The 19110-nt window shown below is 43.3% G+C and overlaps 1 protein-coding gene across 1 annotated transcript in view; it reads left to right on the top strand.

The window, feature by feature from the left end:
* The first annotated feature begins 434 nt into the window (after positions 1 to 434).
* The window catches only part of IGSF21 (immunoglobin superfamily member 21), a 401664-nt gene continuing 382988 nt past the window's right edge, over positions 435 to 19110 (top strand). The window contains exon 1 of the mRNA XM_051988401.1: positions 435 to 672. Within this exon, the coding sequence (XP_051844361.1) occupies positions 609 to 672 (64 nt within the window). The 5' untranslated portion in view covers positions 435 to 608. The remainder of the gene's footprint in view (positions 673 to 19110) is intronic.

The raw sequence follows: 19110 nt of genomic DNA, 5'->3' as shown, positions 1-19110 counted from the left end.
AGAAAGGGGGAGGGGGCGCTCGCTCGCTCGTTCGCTCGCTCTCTCTGGGAGTGGAGAGAGCGCGATTTCGCTCCCAAACTCCGAGCTGCTGGTCTGGACTCTTTGCTGCGGGTTTCGTACTAGCTGGAGAGCCAGCCCGAGCCCGGGACAACGGGCGCGCACTGGGGCTGCGTGCGCTCCAGCTCCCTCTCTCCTCCGGCCGATAGTGCTGAACCGAGCCGAGCCCCAGCGAGCCAGGGCTAGACTAGTCGAGCCAGGTGTCGCTGCGCCGCCTCCCCACCGGTTTTCAGCCAAGCCTCCCGGGGTCCGCTCCCTCCCGCGGCAGCGGCGGCGGCGGCAGCTGCAGGCGCAGGGCCGGCGAGGGGTGGGCAGCGAGGGCAGGATGGGGGAGCCCCGGCGGCGCCCGGCGGCGCCCGCCCTGCCCGCGTCCCTCGGCGCCTCGGCGGTCGGCTGCGGGCGGCGAGAGAACGCCTGAGCCGGATGGAGCGGGGCGCCTCGGCCGCCGCCGCCGCCACCGCCTCCTCCTCGTCCTCCTCGTCCTCCTCGTCCTCCTCCTTCTCGTCCTCCTCCTCCTCCTCCTTCTCCTCGTCCTCCTCCCCAGGGCCACCATGCGAGCCATGAACTGCCCGCGTGTCTGCCTTCTGCTCGCTGAGCTGCTGGACCTGGCGCTGGGTGAGTTGTGGGCTCCTTCCCGGCCCAGGGACTGCTGCTACTGCAGCCGCCACCGAGCGCGCGGGATGGCGGGGTTGAACTGGGGGTTGCCCGGGGCGCCGGGGTGTCTGGGGAGGGGCGCAGTCTGTGCTTGTGTGAGTGTGTGTGTGTGTGTGTGTGTGTGTGTGTGTGTACGCGCTCGGGGGCGCGTGTGTGTGTGCGGGTGTGTGTGTGTATGTGTGTGTGTGTGTGTGTGTGTGTGTGCCCGCTTGCCGGGGCATGTGTGTGAATTTGGATGGGTGTCTATTTAGGGATGGGAACGTAAGAATTCAGGGACGAGTGTGTGTGTGTGTGTGTGTGTGTGTGTGTTTAGGTGAGTGTGCATGTGAGTCAATGTCTATTTTGGTGTATGTGTTTGCGTGGCCACTCTGGGGTGATTCTGGAGCTGTGTGACAACGTGTATATCTGGATGTTCGGGAGTTTGTATACCGGTGTGTGTGTGTGTGTGTGTGTGTGTGTGTGTGTGTGTGAATCAGTATGATTGTGGTTCTTTATGAATATAAGTGTAGATCGTTGGGTTGTTTCGGGAGGTTGAGTTCAGGGGGTGAGAATGTTTGAATCTCGGCTTCGGGCTTACGAATCTGGGGGGGAGGTCGTGTGTGTGTCTTTGGGCGTGTGTGTTTGTGTTTGTGTCTCGGGGGACTGCCCTGCATATTCCGAAGAACGAGGGATGGGTGCATCCGGGCGTGCAGGAGTGTTGCGTTTGGAAGGGGGTGTGTGAGGGTGTGCTCCGTTGTGCGGTGTTGTGTGGTGGCCGAGGGTGTAGGTAGAACGCGTTCTGGGTAGGTGTCCCCTCTGGGAGGACTCGTCGGGGCTCCGGGCTGAGCCGGCAGCTCCGACCGGGCTCGTCCTCTCCCATGAGCTCGAGCAGCGGCTCTGGCTCTGGCTCTGGCTAAGTCCCGGCGTGGCTGCTGGCTTCCGAGAGTCCAGGGCTCTCCGCCGCCTGCCTGCCCGCCTGCCGCGGCTCGTGGGCGCCGACAGCGCCGATTCTGAGCTCGCTCCGATCTTCTCCTGTCCCGGCCCAAGCCCCAATCCGCCAAGGGTCCCGAAAGGGCCTCTGGGCAGGATAGGAAAGTCGAAGCCGGGAGAGTGGACCGATGGGTCTGCCTGGTGGGGGGGAGTAAGGGGATGAAATGGTCGTTCCGGGGCTCCCTGGGCAGCCGCCGTCGCTGCCGCCACGGCTGCCAACTTTCAGTGCCCAGAGGCCAGCTGCGGCTGGAGCCGAGATTGGGCGGGGGCGAGGGAGGAGGGCAGAGGACAGGCTTACGCTGGAAAGTAGCTGGAGAGAGGAGGGTGTTACCCCCATTCCGGTCTTCTTTGGGGGGATGGGGGAGAGTGCAGTTATACGGCAGTGACAGGCTAGCCTCTGAGGATTGTTAGCTACGAAGGCATGTTCGAATACCCCTCTTCTCCCGCCTTCCCCCCGCAGTCTCTCGGGAGGTGCAAGGACCTTAAACCCTCAACACTTGACCTTCCCCCACCTAAGCCAAAGCCTGGAACCCGGTTTTTCAAAGTGGCTTCAGAACCCGCCCCCACCCCATTTCCTAAGGTGGGGAAGGCCCTTTCTATTGAGTTCCATGGCCTGTGAGGGGGGAGGGGGTAAACGGTCGTGGGGAATCGGTGACTTTGGGGGCTACAGGAACCTCAGAAGCAAGCCTGTGGGAAACTACCCAGGGCATCAGAGCTTTTGACTGCTCTGAGGGATTGAAGAAAACCAGGGGAGCCGGGGCCACCTTGCTCCCATAGCAGAAGTGAAGCTGAAGGGTTGATTTGGGACTGAGGAAGAGCTCATGGTAACGGAGTGAAGCTCCAAAAGGAATTTGGCTGAAACAAACCTTAATCCATCTGGAATCACCCCCCCCCCCCGGCCCCCAACCCCCATCTCCCGGCACTGCCTCTGCTCACTGAGGATGTGGGCTCCGCTGCTGCGTCCCATTCACAGTCCCTAGCTCCTCCCTCCTTTCCCTTTCCCTCTCTCGTGTGGGCTGGTGTGGCTTGGAAGGGGGCGGGGAAGAAGAGGCTCTGGCTGGGGGAATATCGAGGCTCCTGCTAGGATGGCACCCTATTTTAATCTCCGCAGGGTGAGGACTGGGAGCCGGGGGAGGCAGAACTGGGAACAGGAAACTTTGAGCTGTCTCGTTTGCTCCCTTACTCATTCCTTTGAATGAGTCGGAAGCCCAGCGGGAATCACGAAGCATTCTTCCCTCCTCTTCCATCAGCGCCTGAGGCAATTTGGCTGGCAGCTTTTTGTTCGTTGGTTTGTTTGTGGCGGGGAGGGGAGTCCCCTCCTTCCTACAATCTAGGCTGGTGGGCTAAGAAGGGAGAGGTGACCAGCTGTGGTTGACTGGGTTTCCTAACCTTCCAGATGTGAGGTACCCACTATACCAGAGGAGGGCACTCTTTCTGGATCCAACTGGATGCTAAGAACTTGTTGGGTTGGCTTTCTGGGGAGGCACCTATCCTTCGAGAAGGGGATGGAACCCTGGGAACTGATCCTAGCCTAACCCAAACCTGGATGGTAATAGTGTTGTCCATTCCAGGGGATTCCTGTTTGCCCTGATACAGGATGAGGAGTCTGACTTAACTGAGTGTAAATGGGGAGCCAGGGGTTTTATGCCCTAGTTGTAGTCACAGACATGCTCACCATCGGTTTGACTACTGAAGAGACAAAGATCCCCACAGTGGTTTGCTTTAGTGGTCTACTTGGGGGGAAAAAAACCCAGTTTCCCTGGTGCCTACTTGCCCTTTGTCTCAGAGAAATCCTTCTCCCTGCCTTCCTTCACTAGCTCTAGGAGCCGGCAGACAGGTGTGGATCTTAGTTGGATTGCAGCTGAACAAACTCATTTCTGCAAGGAATCCCAGACTTCCTTTCAGCTTTGTCAGATATAAAAATAGAGTTGGAATAGCTGAGTATCCTATATATTCCCCTATGCACTGGGTGGATGTGGTGGTTGGACAGGGCTGCGGGGTGAATCCCAGGAGAGGGAAGCTGTAAGATAAGAGCAAAAGACATTGCCACCTGCCCTGATTGAGGGTTAAGGAGGAGTGGTGGTGATGAGATAGTAAATGGGGCTAGACAAAAAAGATGAAGTCCTACCAAGATTTCCGGGTCTCAGTGGGTCCCAAGGGGGAAGTAAGCAGGAATTCATTTCACAACATCCTCTTCTTTCTTTTCAATTTAGTTGGGACGGAGTCAGTTACAACACTGAGGCTGAATGTGTGGGTGTGGATCTGGTATGAGCTTTATTTATTTAATTATTCCTCCAACCTGATGGTTTCTGGGAGGAGAGTGTACACGTGGTCAGGGACTAGAGTATACCCCAAATGGTCACCTCTTTGCAGCTTGAGCTATCATCTGCTCCCCTCCAACCCCTTTTCCTCTCATGACATGGAATTTTACAGTCATTCCTTTCTACTCTCACAGCCATAATCTTTTAGCCTTACAATCTCCACCAAAGCATGAGAATGAGTTTTCTTATGAGATTCTCCCCCTACTTCACCTTAAAAAAGAGTACACATGTAAAAAAAAAAAAAAAGCTATTAGAGATGATAAAGCCAGTCCCACCCCCCTGAGCAAACTTATGTTGAGAAGTAACCCAAAGTCACACAAAAAACAATGACATAGTTGCAGAGCTAGAACTAGAATGAAGATCCTGGATTCTTCTGCATTACAAAGTCTAGATTAATGGGAAGGCTGACACTTCTTTGTTTCTAACAAATCCCAGCTGCTAAGCCATCAGCCCCAGTAAGGGTCCTTGCCTGAGTCTAAGCTACTTGCCCTTTCTTTAACTCCCTATCCCTACCGGCCCCCCTCATCTGCACAGGAATTTCCATTTGTAGAATCTGATTCCAATGATGGATACAGATGATGAGCCTGGCAAGGAATGATAGTTATAATCTCTCATTGAGATACCTCTTAGCTACTTTCCAAAACACTTTCCACATCTGATCTTATTTGAGCCATACAAGGCCCCATATGAGACAGGTTAGACTAGATATTGATGTTTCTCACGTAGTTAATCTGATGGAGCTAAGATTAGGAGGACTTTGGGCCTAGGTGCTTTCCATCATGTCATAAGGCATGTCCACACAGTCCAAAGCAAAGTGTTCTCTGATCACAGGATTTAGAACTAGAAGACAATTAGAGTCTGACTCCTTCATTTTTGAGATAAAGAAACTGAAACTTCAAGGTTAAAGAACTTGTTCAAGGTCATACCACTAATAAGCATCACAGCTAGGATTCCAAGTTCCTGACTCCAAAGCCAGCCCTTTCTCCATGCAGATAGTAAGCCCAGGTAATTTTCAACGTCTCCACCCCGATTCCCCAACACACACCCCACTTCATTTTAAATATTTCAATCAGCACTTAAGTGAGGAAGAAAATTATAATGGAAGTTGATTTCATTCACATCTCTAGACCTTGGTGATAGAGATTTGGCAATTAGCCAGTTCTACCTCAAATCCTTTTTTGGAAGCAGGTGAGTCATAAATAGATAAATAAAAGATTTGAATTGGATCCACACATCCAATCTAATTCAACAAATATTTATTAATGCTAGGCAGTGAAAATAAACACAAATGAAACAATCCTTGCTCTCAAGGAGTTTATATTCTAATGGAAGGATACAAAGGCAGTATGTCTATTAGTCACAGCTTTAAGGCTGACTAGAAATCTAGAGGGATTTAACTTGTGATCCAGGAACCTCTGATTACTGAGGATCTTTTCATTTGGCTGGGGGCTGGGGAGTTATTTTTTAGAATATTCACCAACCTCTAACAAAAAATTAGGATTTGCTTCCACATTATATGTAGACAACAGACTATTTATTATTCTTAGGTGATCATATTTTTCACTGGATTGCCCTTAGAGATGATGTAAAAAGAGTTAGGGACTCTTGACCTAGTCCCATCCTTTCATTTTATAGATGAGAAAACTCTGGTGCATAAAAATTGAATGATTTGCCCAAAGTCATACAGCTAGTGAGAGACAGAATTGTGATTTAAATCCAAATCCTCTGATTCCAAACTCTTTGTCCTACCCATTGTACCATGCTGCCTCTGTTAGTGAAATAATAGATAAGGAGTAAAAATCATAAGGGTAAATTTAGACAAAGTGCTCTAGGAATATTTGAAGGGGGAGAGAACACTAATTCTTTCAGGAATCAGAGAAGGTTTCATGGAAGAGGTGGTGCCTGTGATCTTCAAGCAGAGACTTGTTGGCCACTTTGTCATTGGGATTCATTTTAGGCATTTAGGAATAGAAAACATTCTTAGTCTCTTCCAACACTGAAATTTCATTATTCTGTGATTCTGGATAATTCAGTCCTACAAACTTGCATTGACATTTAAGATTTCCTATTTGACCATCTACAGAAATCCATTTAGCTGGATAATTATCAAATCTGCATGCCCCTTGGTTGAACTATGCGAAGAGTCAGCTTTCAGCACTTCTCCTACTCTCTAGATATTTGAAGACGTAAATATAAGATGTGTGTGAGTAAGTCTGTGTGCAGGAAAATGGAATAAGATAGAGTATGATAAAGGGTGGAAAAGGATGGAATGAGGAGGGATAATAGAGTAGGGGAAGGTTTGACTTCTAGAGAAGGATGCAAGATAGAGATATTGCTGAATATCCAAGATAGATGGGGAGAGAAAGAGAGAGAGAGAGAGAGAGAGAGAGAGAGAGAGAGAGAGAGAGAGAGAGAGAGAGAGAGAGAGAGAGAGAGAGATTCTACCTGGAGACCTTCCTAGGTGGAGCTGAGCTCATCTCTGGACTTGGTCCCATGCTATATATTATAAGACATATGAAGATGACTAAAGCATAGTCTTGTCCTCAAGCTTGACATTTGATAAACACCTACTATGTGCCAAGCACAAGGAACATCCATAAGGCTGACTGATGGGAAAGCCGTAGCAAGAAGATTCTTATAGAAGTTTAAGAAGCATGGTCCAGGTCACACTTCCAATGAGGGAATTGAACCAGAGATGAGCCAAGACCCTCCAAGTTCTCAATTTGTAATTTTAAGATGATCCTCATTAGGTGCTTTCCTCCCAGCAGCTGTCTGATACAGGCAATACAAGCGTCCAACCCAATTCTGCTAGCATTTATTAAGCACCTAGTATAAACTAGGCAGTGTATTAGGCAGGCACTGAGGTTACAAAACCAAAATGGTCCCTGCCCTCAGGAGGCTTACATTCTACTCCATTGGAGTTATCAGTGTGGAAGCAGAGAATTTAAGAAATTAAGTAGCTTGCCTAGGTTAACACACATTGTAAATAGTAGAACCAGAGTTTAAGCCAAATCTTTTGGGAACAATGCAAGTCTAGCACTCTTTGCACACTTCCTGTCACCTATAGCCTTAAGGGCCTGACCATCATGGAGATGAAGCTCATCTGATCATGTAGACAAAGCAGAAATTGACAAGGAAGAAACCTGGACTTGTAGGATCCTAGACATAGAGTTGGGGATTAGGGAATAGGGGGACCTGAGAGGCCATCTAGTTCACTTCCTTCTTTAAAGAGTAAGAAATTGAAGTCCAGAGAGGTTCATTCTTGTTCACTTTAGGTAATGCATGTCAGAAGCTGGATCTTCTTTTTCTCTTTGGGTCTCTGACTTTCCTGACCTCTTGCCATATGGCGTCCAGTTTCTTTCTCCTTTGAGTTCCTTCCTACTTCTTGTGCTATCCCCCTTGACTGATGCCTCTCTGTATCTCTGACTCCCAATCTCTATGTATCTAAACCCGTGGCAGATCTGGAAAGGGCTTTAGAGTACATTTACTCCTAATCTCTCATTTTACAGAAAAGGAAACTGAGATTTTCAAAAGAGAAAGTGGGTTCAATGGCAGCCTCAGGCTCACAAAGCTTTCTTCTGACTCAACAGTTCAGTGCTCTTTCCACTACACAATGTAATTGGTGCTTATTTGTTTCATCCAGTGAGCTAAAAATGGACAATGCGTTTGGAAATTGTCCAAGCATTGGCTGATGGGGACTGCCTTCAGACACTAGGTCCTGATGGAAAGCCTTGAGGTGTGAATGTTGATTCTGAGAACACTTCATCCTGGTTTTTTTTTTCCTTTTTTTTCCAAGGGAACTCCATCTTCAAGACAAATGCCCCTTTAGGAAGTGATGTCATGTGTTCCCACGATGCTGACATTTATAGTTATAGACACAAAGTCCCCACTGAAGCAGTGATATGTGGGCTGCTGGTTTCCTCCTCCGTTGCCTTTTTAAAAAATGGCTTTTTTTTCCCTCCTTTAGAATGACAGCCATCTCCCCATGGGTTCCTCCCACTGTTCCCCTACATGAATTCTCTATTCCAGACTACAGAGTCTGCTCATCCTCCTGGGATGAAGTGCCTGGAGGCAATCAATCAATCAGTCAATGAAGGAACACTTATGGAGTAAAACCTAATGGAAAAGGCCTAGACTAAGTAGCCCTCTCTACTTATTCTCAGCTCTGCCACTAAGTAGCTGTGTGACTTTAGGCGAGTCATTTCCACTCTTGGTGATTCAAAATCTTCATCTATAAATGAGAGAATAAGATGATAGATAATATCTAACATACCATCCAGCTCTGATAGGCTATATTCTAAGGTTTTCCCCATCTCTGACATTGTGTTCTAAAGCCTCTTCCAACTATAAAAACTAAATTCTTCCTATGTATAGAACATTGTATTAGGTGTTGGAAGAATACAAAATGTAAATAAAATTATGGGTCTTATCCTCAAGTAATATGCAGTCTAGACAGGGCATAGGACATAATGTACAATACCTTATATCTTATGTTCTCTCTCTCAATATATATGTATGTGTGTATATACGTGCATATAAGATATCAAGAGAAATACATATATGTATGTATATACACACAGAGAGGGGGGAAGGAAGAGGGAGAGGCAGAGAGAGGGAGAGAAGGCTAGAGAGAGAGAGATGGAAAGAGAAAGAAACAGAAGGAGGGAGAAAGGGAAGGAGGGGAAAAGGGAGGGAGGGAGAACTTTCAAGTTCAGTAGGAGAAGTGATCAGGACCCAAGAGAACCAAGAGGATAACAGAGAGTGGCATTGAAAAAGTCATTGTCTGTATTCATTTGACTTTGGCCTTTGCAGAGTTGCCTAGACTTAGCCACTGCCTCCACCCGCTTGCTCTCCTTTCCTTGGCTGATAGAACTGAGACATCTGGCTGCCGATAACACTCTGTATGTGCTTCTCCCCAATGGTTTTCCAACCCACCCTTTTCTGGCGGGTCTGGGGAAAGAGAGACATGAAGGGTGTGAATGAAGTTCCTCACAGGCTCATGGTTTTGTTCTCCTTCAACCCACCCTGACTTTGTCTAAGCTCAGAAGTGAAGGACTGGGGCCAGGCCTGATTTTCTTGGCTCTCATCGATGACCTCTGGAAGCCCTCTCTAAGCTGAAGGATTTGCCCACCATCCATCCAGCTCTCCGTGCTGGTGCTCTTGCTAACCCAAGCTCCAGCCTTCTAACAGAACAGCCTATTGGTTGGCAGCTCAGTCAGCATTTTGGCAGTGAAATGTATGGTGGGTATGCCAGGATGGTGGATCTGTCTCTTAATTTCCTATGGATGAAGGGTGTGACTGACCCCTGAGCTGGCTGAGCCTGCTAGAAAATTAGGGAACAATGTCTAGGGACTACAACCCTTGTGTTCTTTCTTCTCCTAGGAATCGAGCAATCAATAAACATTTATTAAGTATTTACTCTGTGCCAGGAGTCATGATAAATATTGAAGATAGAAACAGATGCGGAGGATAGACAGTTTCTATCCTCAGAAAGCTTACAATCTAATGGAAAGAACAAAGCCCAGATTCAGCCACCACCATGTCACTTCACATCCATCCCAGGATAGGCCCTACTGGGGGACTATGTTGACCAGAAAGATGCAAACCACACAATTCTAGTGCACACTGTTTCTATTGATGTTTTTAAATTTTGGTGGTACATGTGGTCACGTTTATAGGTGTAAATTACCATATATATACACATACATATATAATATGTAATAATTTACATATAAATATGTATATGTATCTATATAGATATAGATAGACATTTGTACAGATATGTATATCTATATGTGAATATGTATATTGAGTATATATATATACATACATACATATGTAATTTTCTAACTGCCTGGTTGCTTGGTAAAGAAACTTTGATGATTTGGAGACTTATAAGGAGATTCCATCTCTTGGGTTAGAAAGAAAAGCCCTATTAGACTTAAGCCATTCCTTCCTTTCTTCCCAGCTACGACCTCGATGCTCTGAGAGCTCCAGTCTTTGTCTATTTATTGGTCAATTCTTCTTCTTTGGTTCATCCCATAATTGGGCTTAACTTGGAAGCCATGTTTTTGGTTCTAGGCCCTTGTTAGGATCAGATTCCAGCCTAAAATTGACAGTGCTATCCCAAATTAATGCTGAAAACACTTGGGAAATGTTGAAGGTGCTGGCAGAGTTGGGTTGGGCTGATTGTAACAAAGACAACAAAGATGTTCGTTCTTTGGAACCTGTAGCTTGCAGAATCCAAAGCAATGGTTAATCCAAAAGTCACTTCTGTTTGGCTTTGCAATCCAGTCAGACACATATATACTCAACCTCTATATACCTGGGGAAGTGTCTAAATGACTAGAATCTAATTTGTTTGTTCATTCTTTTTTTCTTTAATTCAAAATTTATTAACTATCTAGAATTATGAAAATGTGAATTCAAATTCCGTCTTTGACACTTTCTAGTTGTGAGACTTTGGACAAGTCACTTGCTGGCTCACAGCCTATTTCCTTGTCTGTCAAATAGGGATGTAATAACATCTATCTACTAATAGGGTTGTTAGGAAGATATAATTGCACCTATCTAATAATAAGATTGTTATGAAGATAAAATGAAATAACATGTACAGTGCTTTGCAAATCTTAATGAGAGCTATTATTAATAAGGTAGTTTAAAAATCTTAAAGCACTATATAATTGTTAGCTATTATAATTACCATGTAATATTATATAATTTTTCTCCCTCTGTACCTGAAACTAGTACTCTAAGCTGCAAGAGGAAAATCCTTATTTTATCCAAACTTTGCCAAACTCCTTTACATAAATTATTTCATTTGATTTGATGAAGTAGAAGCTATTAAGTATTCCCATTTCACATGAGATGAGGAAAAGTCACACAATTTACTAAGTATCTGAGTAGGATCTGAACTCAGTTATTTTTATTGACACTTAAATTGAGGACTCTTAAATTTACTGGGCCACCTACTCCCTAGCCTTTTAAGTGTTATCTCATTGATAGTGATTAAATGAATGAATGAGTGAATTAATTCATTCATTCATTTAAAAAGCATATTTATTAAGCATTTGTTATGGGTCAGAATTTGTATGGGAATACAAATCAAAAAGTGGAGCTAGTCCCTGGCCTCAAGAAGCTTACATTCTAGGAGTGACACAGCACAATAGGGGGATGAATATTTTGTGTTGGAAAGTTCCATAGCTTAATGCAATCACTTGACATCTCAGGGCTCCAAACAACTTTCCAAAATTCTAAATTCGGTAGATTTTTACAGATAGACTTTGAAGAAGAGTTTTTGCATCAGGAATAGAGGAAACCACAGGTTCCATCGCCCTCATCAAAAGCACTTAGATTAGGAATACCAAGACAAAAAAGAAAACAGCTCTTGTCTTCAGAGAGACTACTTTTTAGAGAAAAAAGTGTGTGTGTGTGTGTGTGTGTGTGTGTGTGTGTGTGTGTAAGGTAACATGAAAAGTAATATTATATAATTTCAGTTCCTGAAGACAACTCATACCTGGGTGATGGCAGGTGGGTGGGACATGAGGAAAGTCACTAGAGCTGGACTTTGAAGAACACTGAGGATTAAGAAAGGCAAAGGTTCCTAATCCCAGCTTCCTTGCCCACTTTCTTTCTTTAATGAGGATAATTCAAGTTAATTTAGTCAAAAATTATTTACTGAGCATCTACTAGGATCCTTTCTTTGACACTAAACATTTTGTATTTTAAGCCCCCTCCCAGCTCTGACCTCTTGGGTTCTAAGCTCCCTCCCAGCTCTAACCTCCTGGGTTCTAAGGGCCCTCCCAGCTCTGACATCCTCTGTTCTAAGGGCCCTCCCAGCTCTGATATCCTCTGTTCTAAGGGCCTTCCAGGTCTGATATTCTCTTATTCTAAAGCCCTTCCCAACTCTTGACATTCTATGTCAAGTATCCATAAGTAGAACCGAAATAGCTAGAAATTTCCTTTTGTGCCTCAACTTCTGAAATAGAGACTAAGCCCCAGGGACCAATGATGAGATATCTTTTACCATTCATGAGCAGTGCTGTGCACTTTCACCAGACATTCTGGATCCTCTTTCCCTTCTCCTCATCCCCAATCCTACCCCTTCAGACCAACCTCATGCACCCATGGTTGGGTGGGTTTGCTCCAAATGTTGGCTGCTTGGCAAAGGAAAACTCTTGGGCAAGCCAGCTGGGTTCCAGCCAGTCCTTCATGGATTTGGGTGCCCTCTGGTGTCCAAGATACAGAGTCAAGTCAACAAGTCTTTTCCAACTTGCTATTCTGTGTTGAGTTCTAACATAGACACTCTGAAAGTGTATGGGGAAGGGGAGCAAGCCAGCAGCAAAATAGGAGACACCTGTTCTTGCCTTCAAGGAGCTTATATAGTAGAAAACAAGTCATCTTAGCTCACATTTGTAAAATAGTGAAAATGAAGCTGTGACTGTAGCATTTTCTACTCTTCTTTCCTCACCATAACCCTACAGAGAGGATAATAATGTTAACAAATGTTTCTTAAGCAAATACTGTGTTAGGTATAGGGAAAGATACAATGTTTAAACAAGACCTTCAAAGCTCAAAGAAATCCTGGTGTGGCAGAACTTGGGAGTTTGGAGGCTTGAGTTTTCTCTCTCTCTGGTATCTACTATCTACTAAGCCAGTTTCTTAACCTATTTGCCTCAGTTTCCTCAATTGTAAAATAAGGATTCTAGCAGACTCTACCTCACAGGATTGTTGTGAAGATAAAATGAGATGTTTGTAAAGTGTTTTGGCATGTAGTAGGTACTATATAAATACTTATTCTTCCCCTTCCTTGTCCATCTTTATATGTTTAAAATATATTTATATCCTGTTTTCATGGACTATGTCTTTGAACAGTCTTTGAAGAATTAAAGAAGGTCAATGGAGAGGCAGATGGTAAGGATAAGCAGGCTGCAACTCAAGGTCAATGAGGAAATTGAAAGAAGAATATGGATGGAAGATGATATCAAGAAATCATCTGAGAGGAAGAGAAAATTTGCTGGTCATATGTCAAGGGCAAAGGAAAGGGATAACCCTCATTCAACTGGGACCCTGGGGGAGGCAGGAGAAATTGAGAAAGGTTGCCAGCACATCTTGGGACCAATTTCTGGGAGAGCATGGGGAGAGGCTCCCCAGGTGGGCAGACTACAGATAGATTCAAATCTGCATTATGGGAGGTAATTTCCAAATCAATGCAACCACAGAGCTAAACTGAGTATTGAATATCATTTGTCTTCATATCATTTTCACTTTGAAAAATGTCATTTCTCCAGTCCAAGGGATCATCCCTTTATAATAAAGGATTATTTAAAAGAAAAATAGAAAGAAATTCAGTACAACTAACCATCAGTACATCAACTAAGTCTGAAGTTGTATGCAATGTTCCATACCCATTATCTCCAATCTCTGCAAAGAAGGGAGGGGGTATATTTTGTTACTTTTCCTTTGGGGCTAAGCTTGGCCATTATAGTTTCATAAGATTGAGTTGTAAGTTCCTTTCTTTCCATTTATTATTTTGGGATCATCATGTAGATCATTTTCTTTGTTCTTCCAACTTCTATAGTCATGGTATTTAATGGTATTGTATAGTTTAATGGAGCAAATCTCATTGTCCCCAGTTTCCAGCAGAAGAAATCAAGACTTAAAAGGGTTAAGAAATTAGCCAAAAGGAACTAGAAATTTAGTGGATGCCTAACAGTTGAAGAATGGCTGAATAAGTTATAGTATGAATGTTATGAAATATTATTGTTCTATAAGAAACAGTAGGATGATTTCAGAGAGGCTTAGAGAGACTTACATGAACTGATGCTAATTGAAGTAAGTAAAATCAGGAGAACATTGTACACAGCAACAACAAGATTATACGATGATGAATTCTGATGGACTTTGCTCTTTTCAACAACAAAGTGATCCAGGGCAATTCCAATAGATTTGTGATAAAGAGAGCCATCTGTACTCAGAGAAAGGATTGTGGGGACTGAATGTGGATCACAACATAGTTTTTCTACCTTTTTGTGTTGTTTGCTTGCTTTTTGTTTTCTTTCTCATTTTCCCCCTTTTTGATCTGATTTTTCTTGGGCAGCACGGTAATTGTGCAAATATGTATAGAAGAATTGCACATGTTTAACATATATTGGATTACTTGCTGTCTAGGGGAGGGGCATAGGGGGAAGGGAGAGAGAAAAAGATTTTTAAAACAAGATTTTGCAAGGGTGAATAATGAAAATTAGGCATATATTTTGAAAATAAGAAGCTAATAGATAAATAAATTCAATTTTAAAAACCATAGCTTAATCTAAAAGTAAATTAAATAAAAAAAGAAAAAAGCAGCTCTGCACAATAGAAACATTCAGATTCTTGTGTAATTTGTTTTATTTTTCTGTTCTAACACACATATACATATCCATTTTACTAAGTATACACTAAGTTCAGAAATTTTTCAAAGCAATCAATTCAACTCTCTTTTAATGTTGTTTTTATTCACATTAGTATAGTCACTACATATGCTACTCTCTCCTTTTATTTTTCTTTGAACCATTTTATATCAACATTATGTATATGAGTGTATGTGAGCATCTATGTATTGTTTCTTTTGACAAATTATTCAATTAAAATAATATATCCCCCAAAAAGTAATTAAGTTTACCCAGTTGAATGTTGACTTTGCTGGATAAAGGCCTCATTGCCCTACTCTAATTCAACATGTGGAAAATGAAAAGGGAGGCCCTACCTCTCTGCCTAGTTGGGATGGGATGGATACCAAGTGTGGGAGAATCAGGGGCACCCAGGAGGGAGCGTCTGTCAGGGGCTCTGCCCCCAGCTTTCTCCTGGAGAGACTCCCAGCCTCATAAATCACCCGAGCTGGGATCAGGAGTCACCGGGGAAGGAAGCAGCTGAGCCGTTGGTTTTTTTTGTTTGCCTGCCAAACTGCTCCTCTTGCCCTTTTGTTTCCAATTCTGCAGAGCGGCTAGCTTGCCCGCCTGCCCGCCACTCTGATGGGGTTGTTTTTAACTAATCACTGATGCTTCCATTATCTCTCCGGCATGATCTCTTCCTCCCTTTTCTCGATGCCTTCCGAAAATAAACCGTCAATCAGAAGCTGGAGTTGCAGCTTTTGAGTGGGGGACTGGTTTATGGCTTTTGAAAGTGGGGGTGAGGGCAAGGGGGTGAGGCTGACCTTGGGAAGAGGATAGCATTCAGGGAAGGCTGCCTGGCAGTGACCTCAGGTAACAAAGCTGGGACAAGGCAGATGGCACCTGCCCTTGTGTTTGTGCTGTCTGGCCTGGCTCCCAATTTGGGTGAGTAAATGTCTAGCCAGACAATAACTCCAAGCTGAGTGTCCAGCTCTTAGCAAAAACAGGTGATGGGATTCTAATTGTCACCTAGCAATTCATATGGTGTGTGTATGGAGAGAGAGGGGAGTACTGAGCAGATAATCAGACACGTTACAAAAGCCCCTTTGTGAGCCTTTGTTTGCTCGAGAGAAATGGGACCTGGTGGATTTGGGGCCTGGCATGATGGGCAGAGGGAAGTTAAGGATAGTCTCTGGTGTGATTACCCCAGAAAAAAGGTGACATGAGAACAAATGAGAGAGAGAGAGAGAGAGAGAGAGAGAGAGAGAGAGAGAGAGAGAGAGAGAGAGAGAGAGAGAGATCTTTATACTGAAGGGCAGGGCAGGAGAGAGAGATCTTTATACTGAAGGGCAGGGCAGGAGAGAGAGATCTTTATACTGAAGGGCAGGGCAGGATTTCTGTGGAGGAGAATGAGAAGAAAAGAAAGAGGGTAGACTTGGGCTTCAGTTTCCAAAGTAATGATAAATGGAACCTAATCCAAGGGAAAAAGTCAAAGGTGATCACTGGGACCATTGCCTCACCCGTCAATTAAATATATCAGTCCATTATAGTGATCACCATTAATTCGCTATTCCTCTTATTACACCTTTTTGGAGGTATTGGAAACAACACTAACCTGAGGGCCAAGAGTCCTGAATTCTAATCCTCTCTTTGTCACTAATCACATATAAGACCTTAGGAAAGAATTTTCTTTTCTTTACTTTCTCAGAAGTCAGATTGAGAGGTAGACAGGAGAAATCTCTAAAGTTCTGGGAATTATGTGAAACAAGATATTAGATGAAGAAAGGGTGGCAGATGTGAGCAGAAATGTGGAAGTAGAAATGACAAAATCTGACAGCTGATTAGTTCTCTGGGGTGAGGGGAAATGTGGAGTCAAGGATATTGCCAATGTGCCAAACCTGAGCCACTAAGAGGATGATTAATGCTAAGGGGATAAATGGAGAAGCGAAGAACATGGGTGGGTTTGAGGGTAAAAACAATGAGTTCTGTTTTGGACACTTTGTGTTTGAGATGTCTATGGATATTTATTTCTTTTTTTTGTTTTTTTTTAATAGCTTTTTATTTACAAGATATATGCATGGGTAACTTTTCAGCATTGACAATTGCAAAACCTTCTGTTCCAACTTTTCCCCTCCTTCCCTCCCACCCCCTCCTCCAGGTTGACCAATACATGTTAAATATGTTAAAGTATATATTAAATACAATATATGTATACTATGGATATTTATTTCAAACTGATTGGTAAGCATTAGATGATGAGGGACTGAAGCTCAGTAGAGAGATTAGAGTTGGGTACATAGATCTGAGAGTCTTCTGCTACACATTCTAGGAGAGAGATATTGACATTGACCTGGATTCAAATCATACCTCTGATACATTTATACTTTCTATAGCAAAGGAGACAGCAGAGAAATGGTAAGGTGATTAACATCTAACTCTCAACTCTGATGTTCATTCCATGTTTCTAAGAGCCCTCCCAGCTCTGTCACTCTGTGATCTAAGGGCCCTCCCAGTTCTGATACTCTGTTTTTAAAGATCCTTCCAGTTCTGACTTCCTGTGTTTTATGCATGCTCTCAGTTCTAATATTTTAAGGGGTCTCCCAGTTCTGATATTTCATGTTCTAAGGGTCCTCCCTGCTTTGACATCTGTATTCTAAGGTCCTTCTGAGTTCTGACATTCTGTGTTTTGCGGACCCTCCCAGTTCTAAAATTCCAGAAATCTTTAATTAACCATTTTGTAATAGTGATAGTAGTTGAAATTTGTATGTAAACTTTAAAATTTAAAAAACACTTTATACACACACACACACACACACACACATCTATATATATATATATATATAATTTCATTTCCATGACAGTCTGTGATTTGGGGACTCCTGATATTGTTATTTTTATAGATAGAGAAGATAAAAAACCAAGGTCTAGAGAGATAGAATAGCTCAGAAACTGAGGTCTAGAGAAATAGAATAGCTCAGAAGTACACAGCCAATCTATGACTGAGGTGGGATTGAACCGGCTTATTCCTGCCACACTGATGCTGTTTCTCCCATCTGCCTGTCCCTATAACATTTGCTTTGTATTATTGCTGCCTTGAATCAAACTGAATCTGACAAGAAAGAAAGGCTTGTCTTTTTAAGATAAAAGATAGGACAAAGTGCTTTGGTTTCCCCTTCCCCCTCTAGTTTGGCCAGGGAGAGGTTGTGATGGCAATCAGATGATTTCTTCCCCCTCCATGTTGTGATATGGGAGGCTTGATTTTTTTTAAGCCCTAACTTTGACTTTGTTAAAATTCTCCATTTAGAAAACCCCATATAAGTAAACCCCAACATAGAAAGATGTGTATGTGGCGGAGGGAGTGGAAGCTACAGTCATGGCATTGATGATCACATCACAAAGGAATATCTTTTTCCCCTTTGTCCAAGAGTTTCTTTGGCTCACTGAAGCATTTGCCCCAGTTTCTAAACTATAGAATCACAGAATCGCAAGATTTAAGGAATTTCCAAGTCTATGTAGTCCCACCTGCACCTGTACCTGGACAAAGGGTCATCTGGGTCCCATTGCAAGACCCTTCCCAACCTCCTTAAGTTCTCTCTTAGACAACTGCCATTAATGACTGATTTGTAGATAGCGCTAGAAGGGTCTAGAAGACATCAAATCCAACATCATTTTCACAAAAGAGAGAACTAAGTTAAGATGGGCAGCTAGATAGTACGTACAATGTTAGACTTGGAGTTAGGAAGACGAGTTCGAATTTAACCTCAGACACTTACTAATTGTATGACCCCAGTCAGACTAATCTTTCTGTGCCTCAGTTTTTCTATATATACAACAGGGATCATAAGAACACTTACTTTCCAAGGCTGTTGTGAGGATAGAACAAGATAATATTTGCAAAGTATTTTTTAAACTTTAAAGCACTATATAAATGCTATATTTTATTAAATGACTTGCCTAAGATCATGCAGGGAATAATTGACTGATCTGGAATTTGAACTCAAATCCTAAGACTTCAATTCTAAATCTTTGTACTTAACTCTCTATAGATTCTACTTTTTTCCATTAGTTCTGCTCCCTGGGACCAAACAAGACAAGATTAATTCCTCTTCCATGTAACAGCTATTATGTCTTCCCCACCCTCATCTCCCATCCTGTCTTCTCTTGTCTAAGTTAATAATAATGTATTTTCTATAGTGCTTATGGTTTACAAAGGACTTCACATATTTATTCTTCACACAAAACTATGGAGTGGTTGTTATTAATAATACTATTGTATAGCTGGGAAAAGTGTGGTTCAGCAATTTATTAAAGGGGAATGGGTGGGTCTTGCAACTAGTAGGTATCAGGGGTAGAATTTGAATTCTGTCTTCCTTGACTGCAAAGCCATATTGTTTTAGCTAAATATTTAGCTAAATATAAATAGTTAAATATTTCTATTTCCTTCATCAAGATATATGAGAACATTCTGGAGTTAAAAGATCTGAATTCAATTTTACATAGTAATAACAAGATTATGTGATGATCAACTATGATGGCAACAATGAGGTAATCAAGGCAATTCCAAAAGACTTGGCATGGAAAGTGTCATCTACATCCAGAAAGAGAACTATGGAGACTGAATGTGGGATAAAAACATAGTATTTTCACCTTTTGTTCTTGTTTGTTGTGCTTGTGTTTTTTTTCCTTTCTCAGGTTTTTTTCCTTTTGATCTGAAAATTTTAGAACCAATGTTTTGCAAA

This window comes from Antechinus flavipes, chromosome 3 (assembly GCF_016432865.1).
Source record: "Antechinus flavipes isolate AdamAnt ecotype Samford, QLD, Australia chromosome 3, AdamAnt_v2, whole genome shotgun sequence".
NCBI lineage: Eukaryota > Metazoa > Chordata > Mammalia > Dasyuromorphia > Dasyuridae > Antechinus > Antechinus flavipes.
This window is presented reverse-complemented; position numbering and strand designations above follow the sequence as displayed.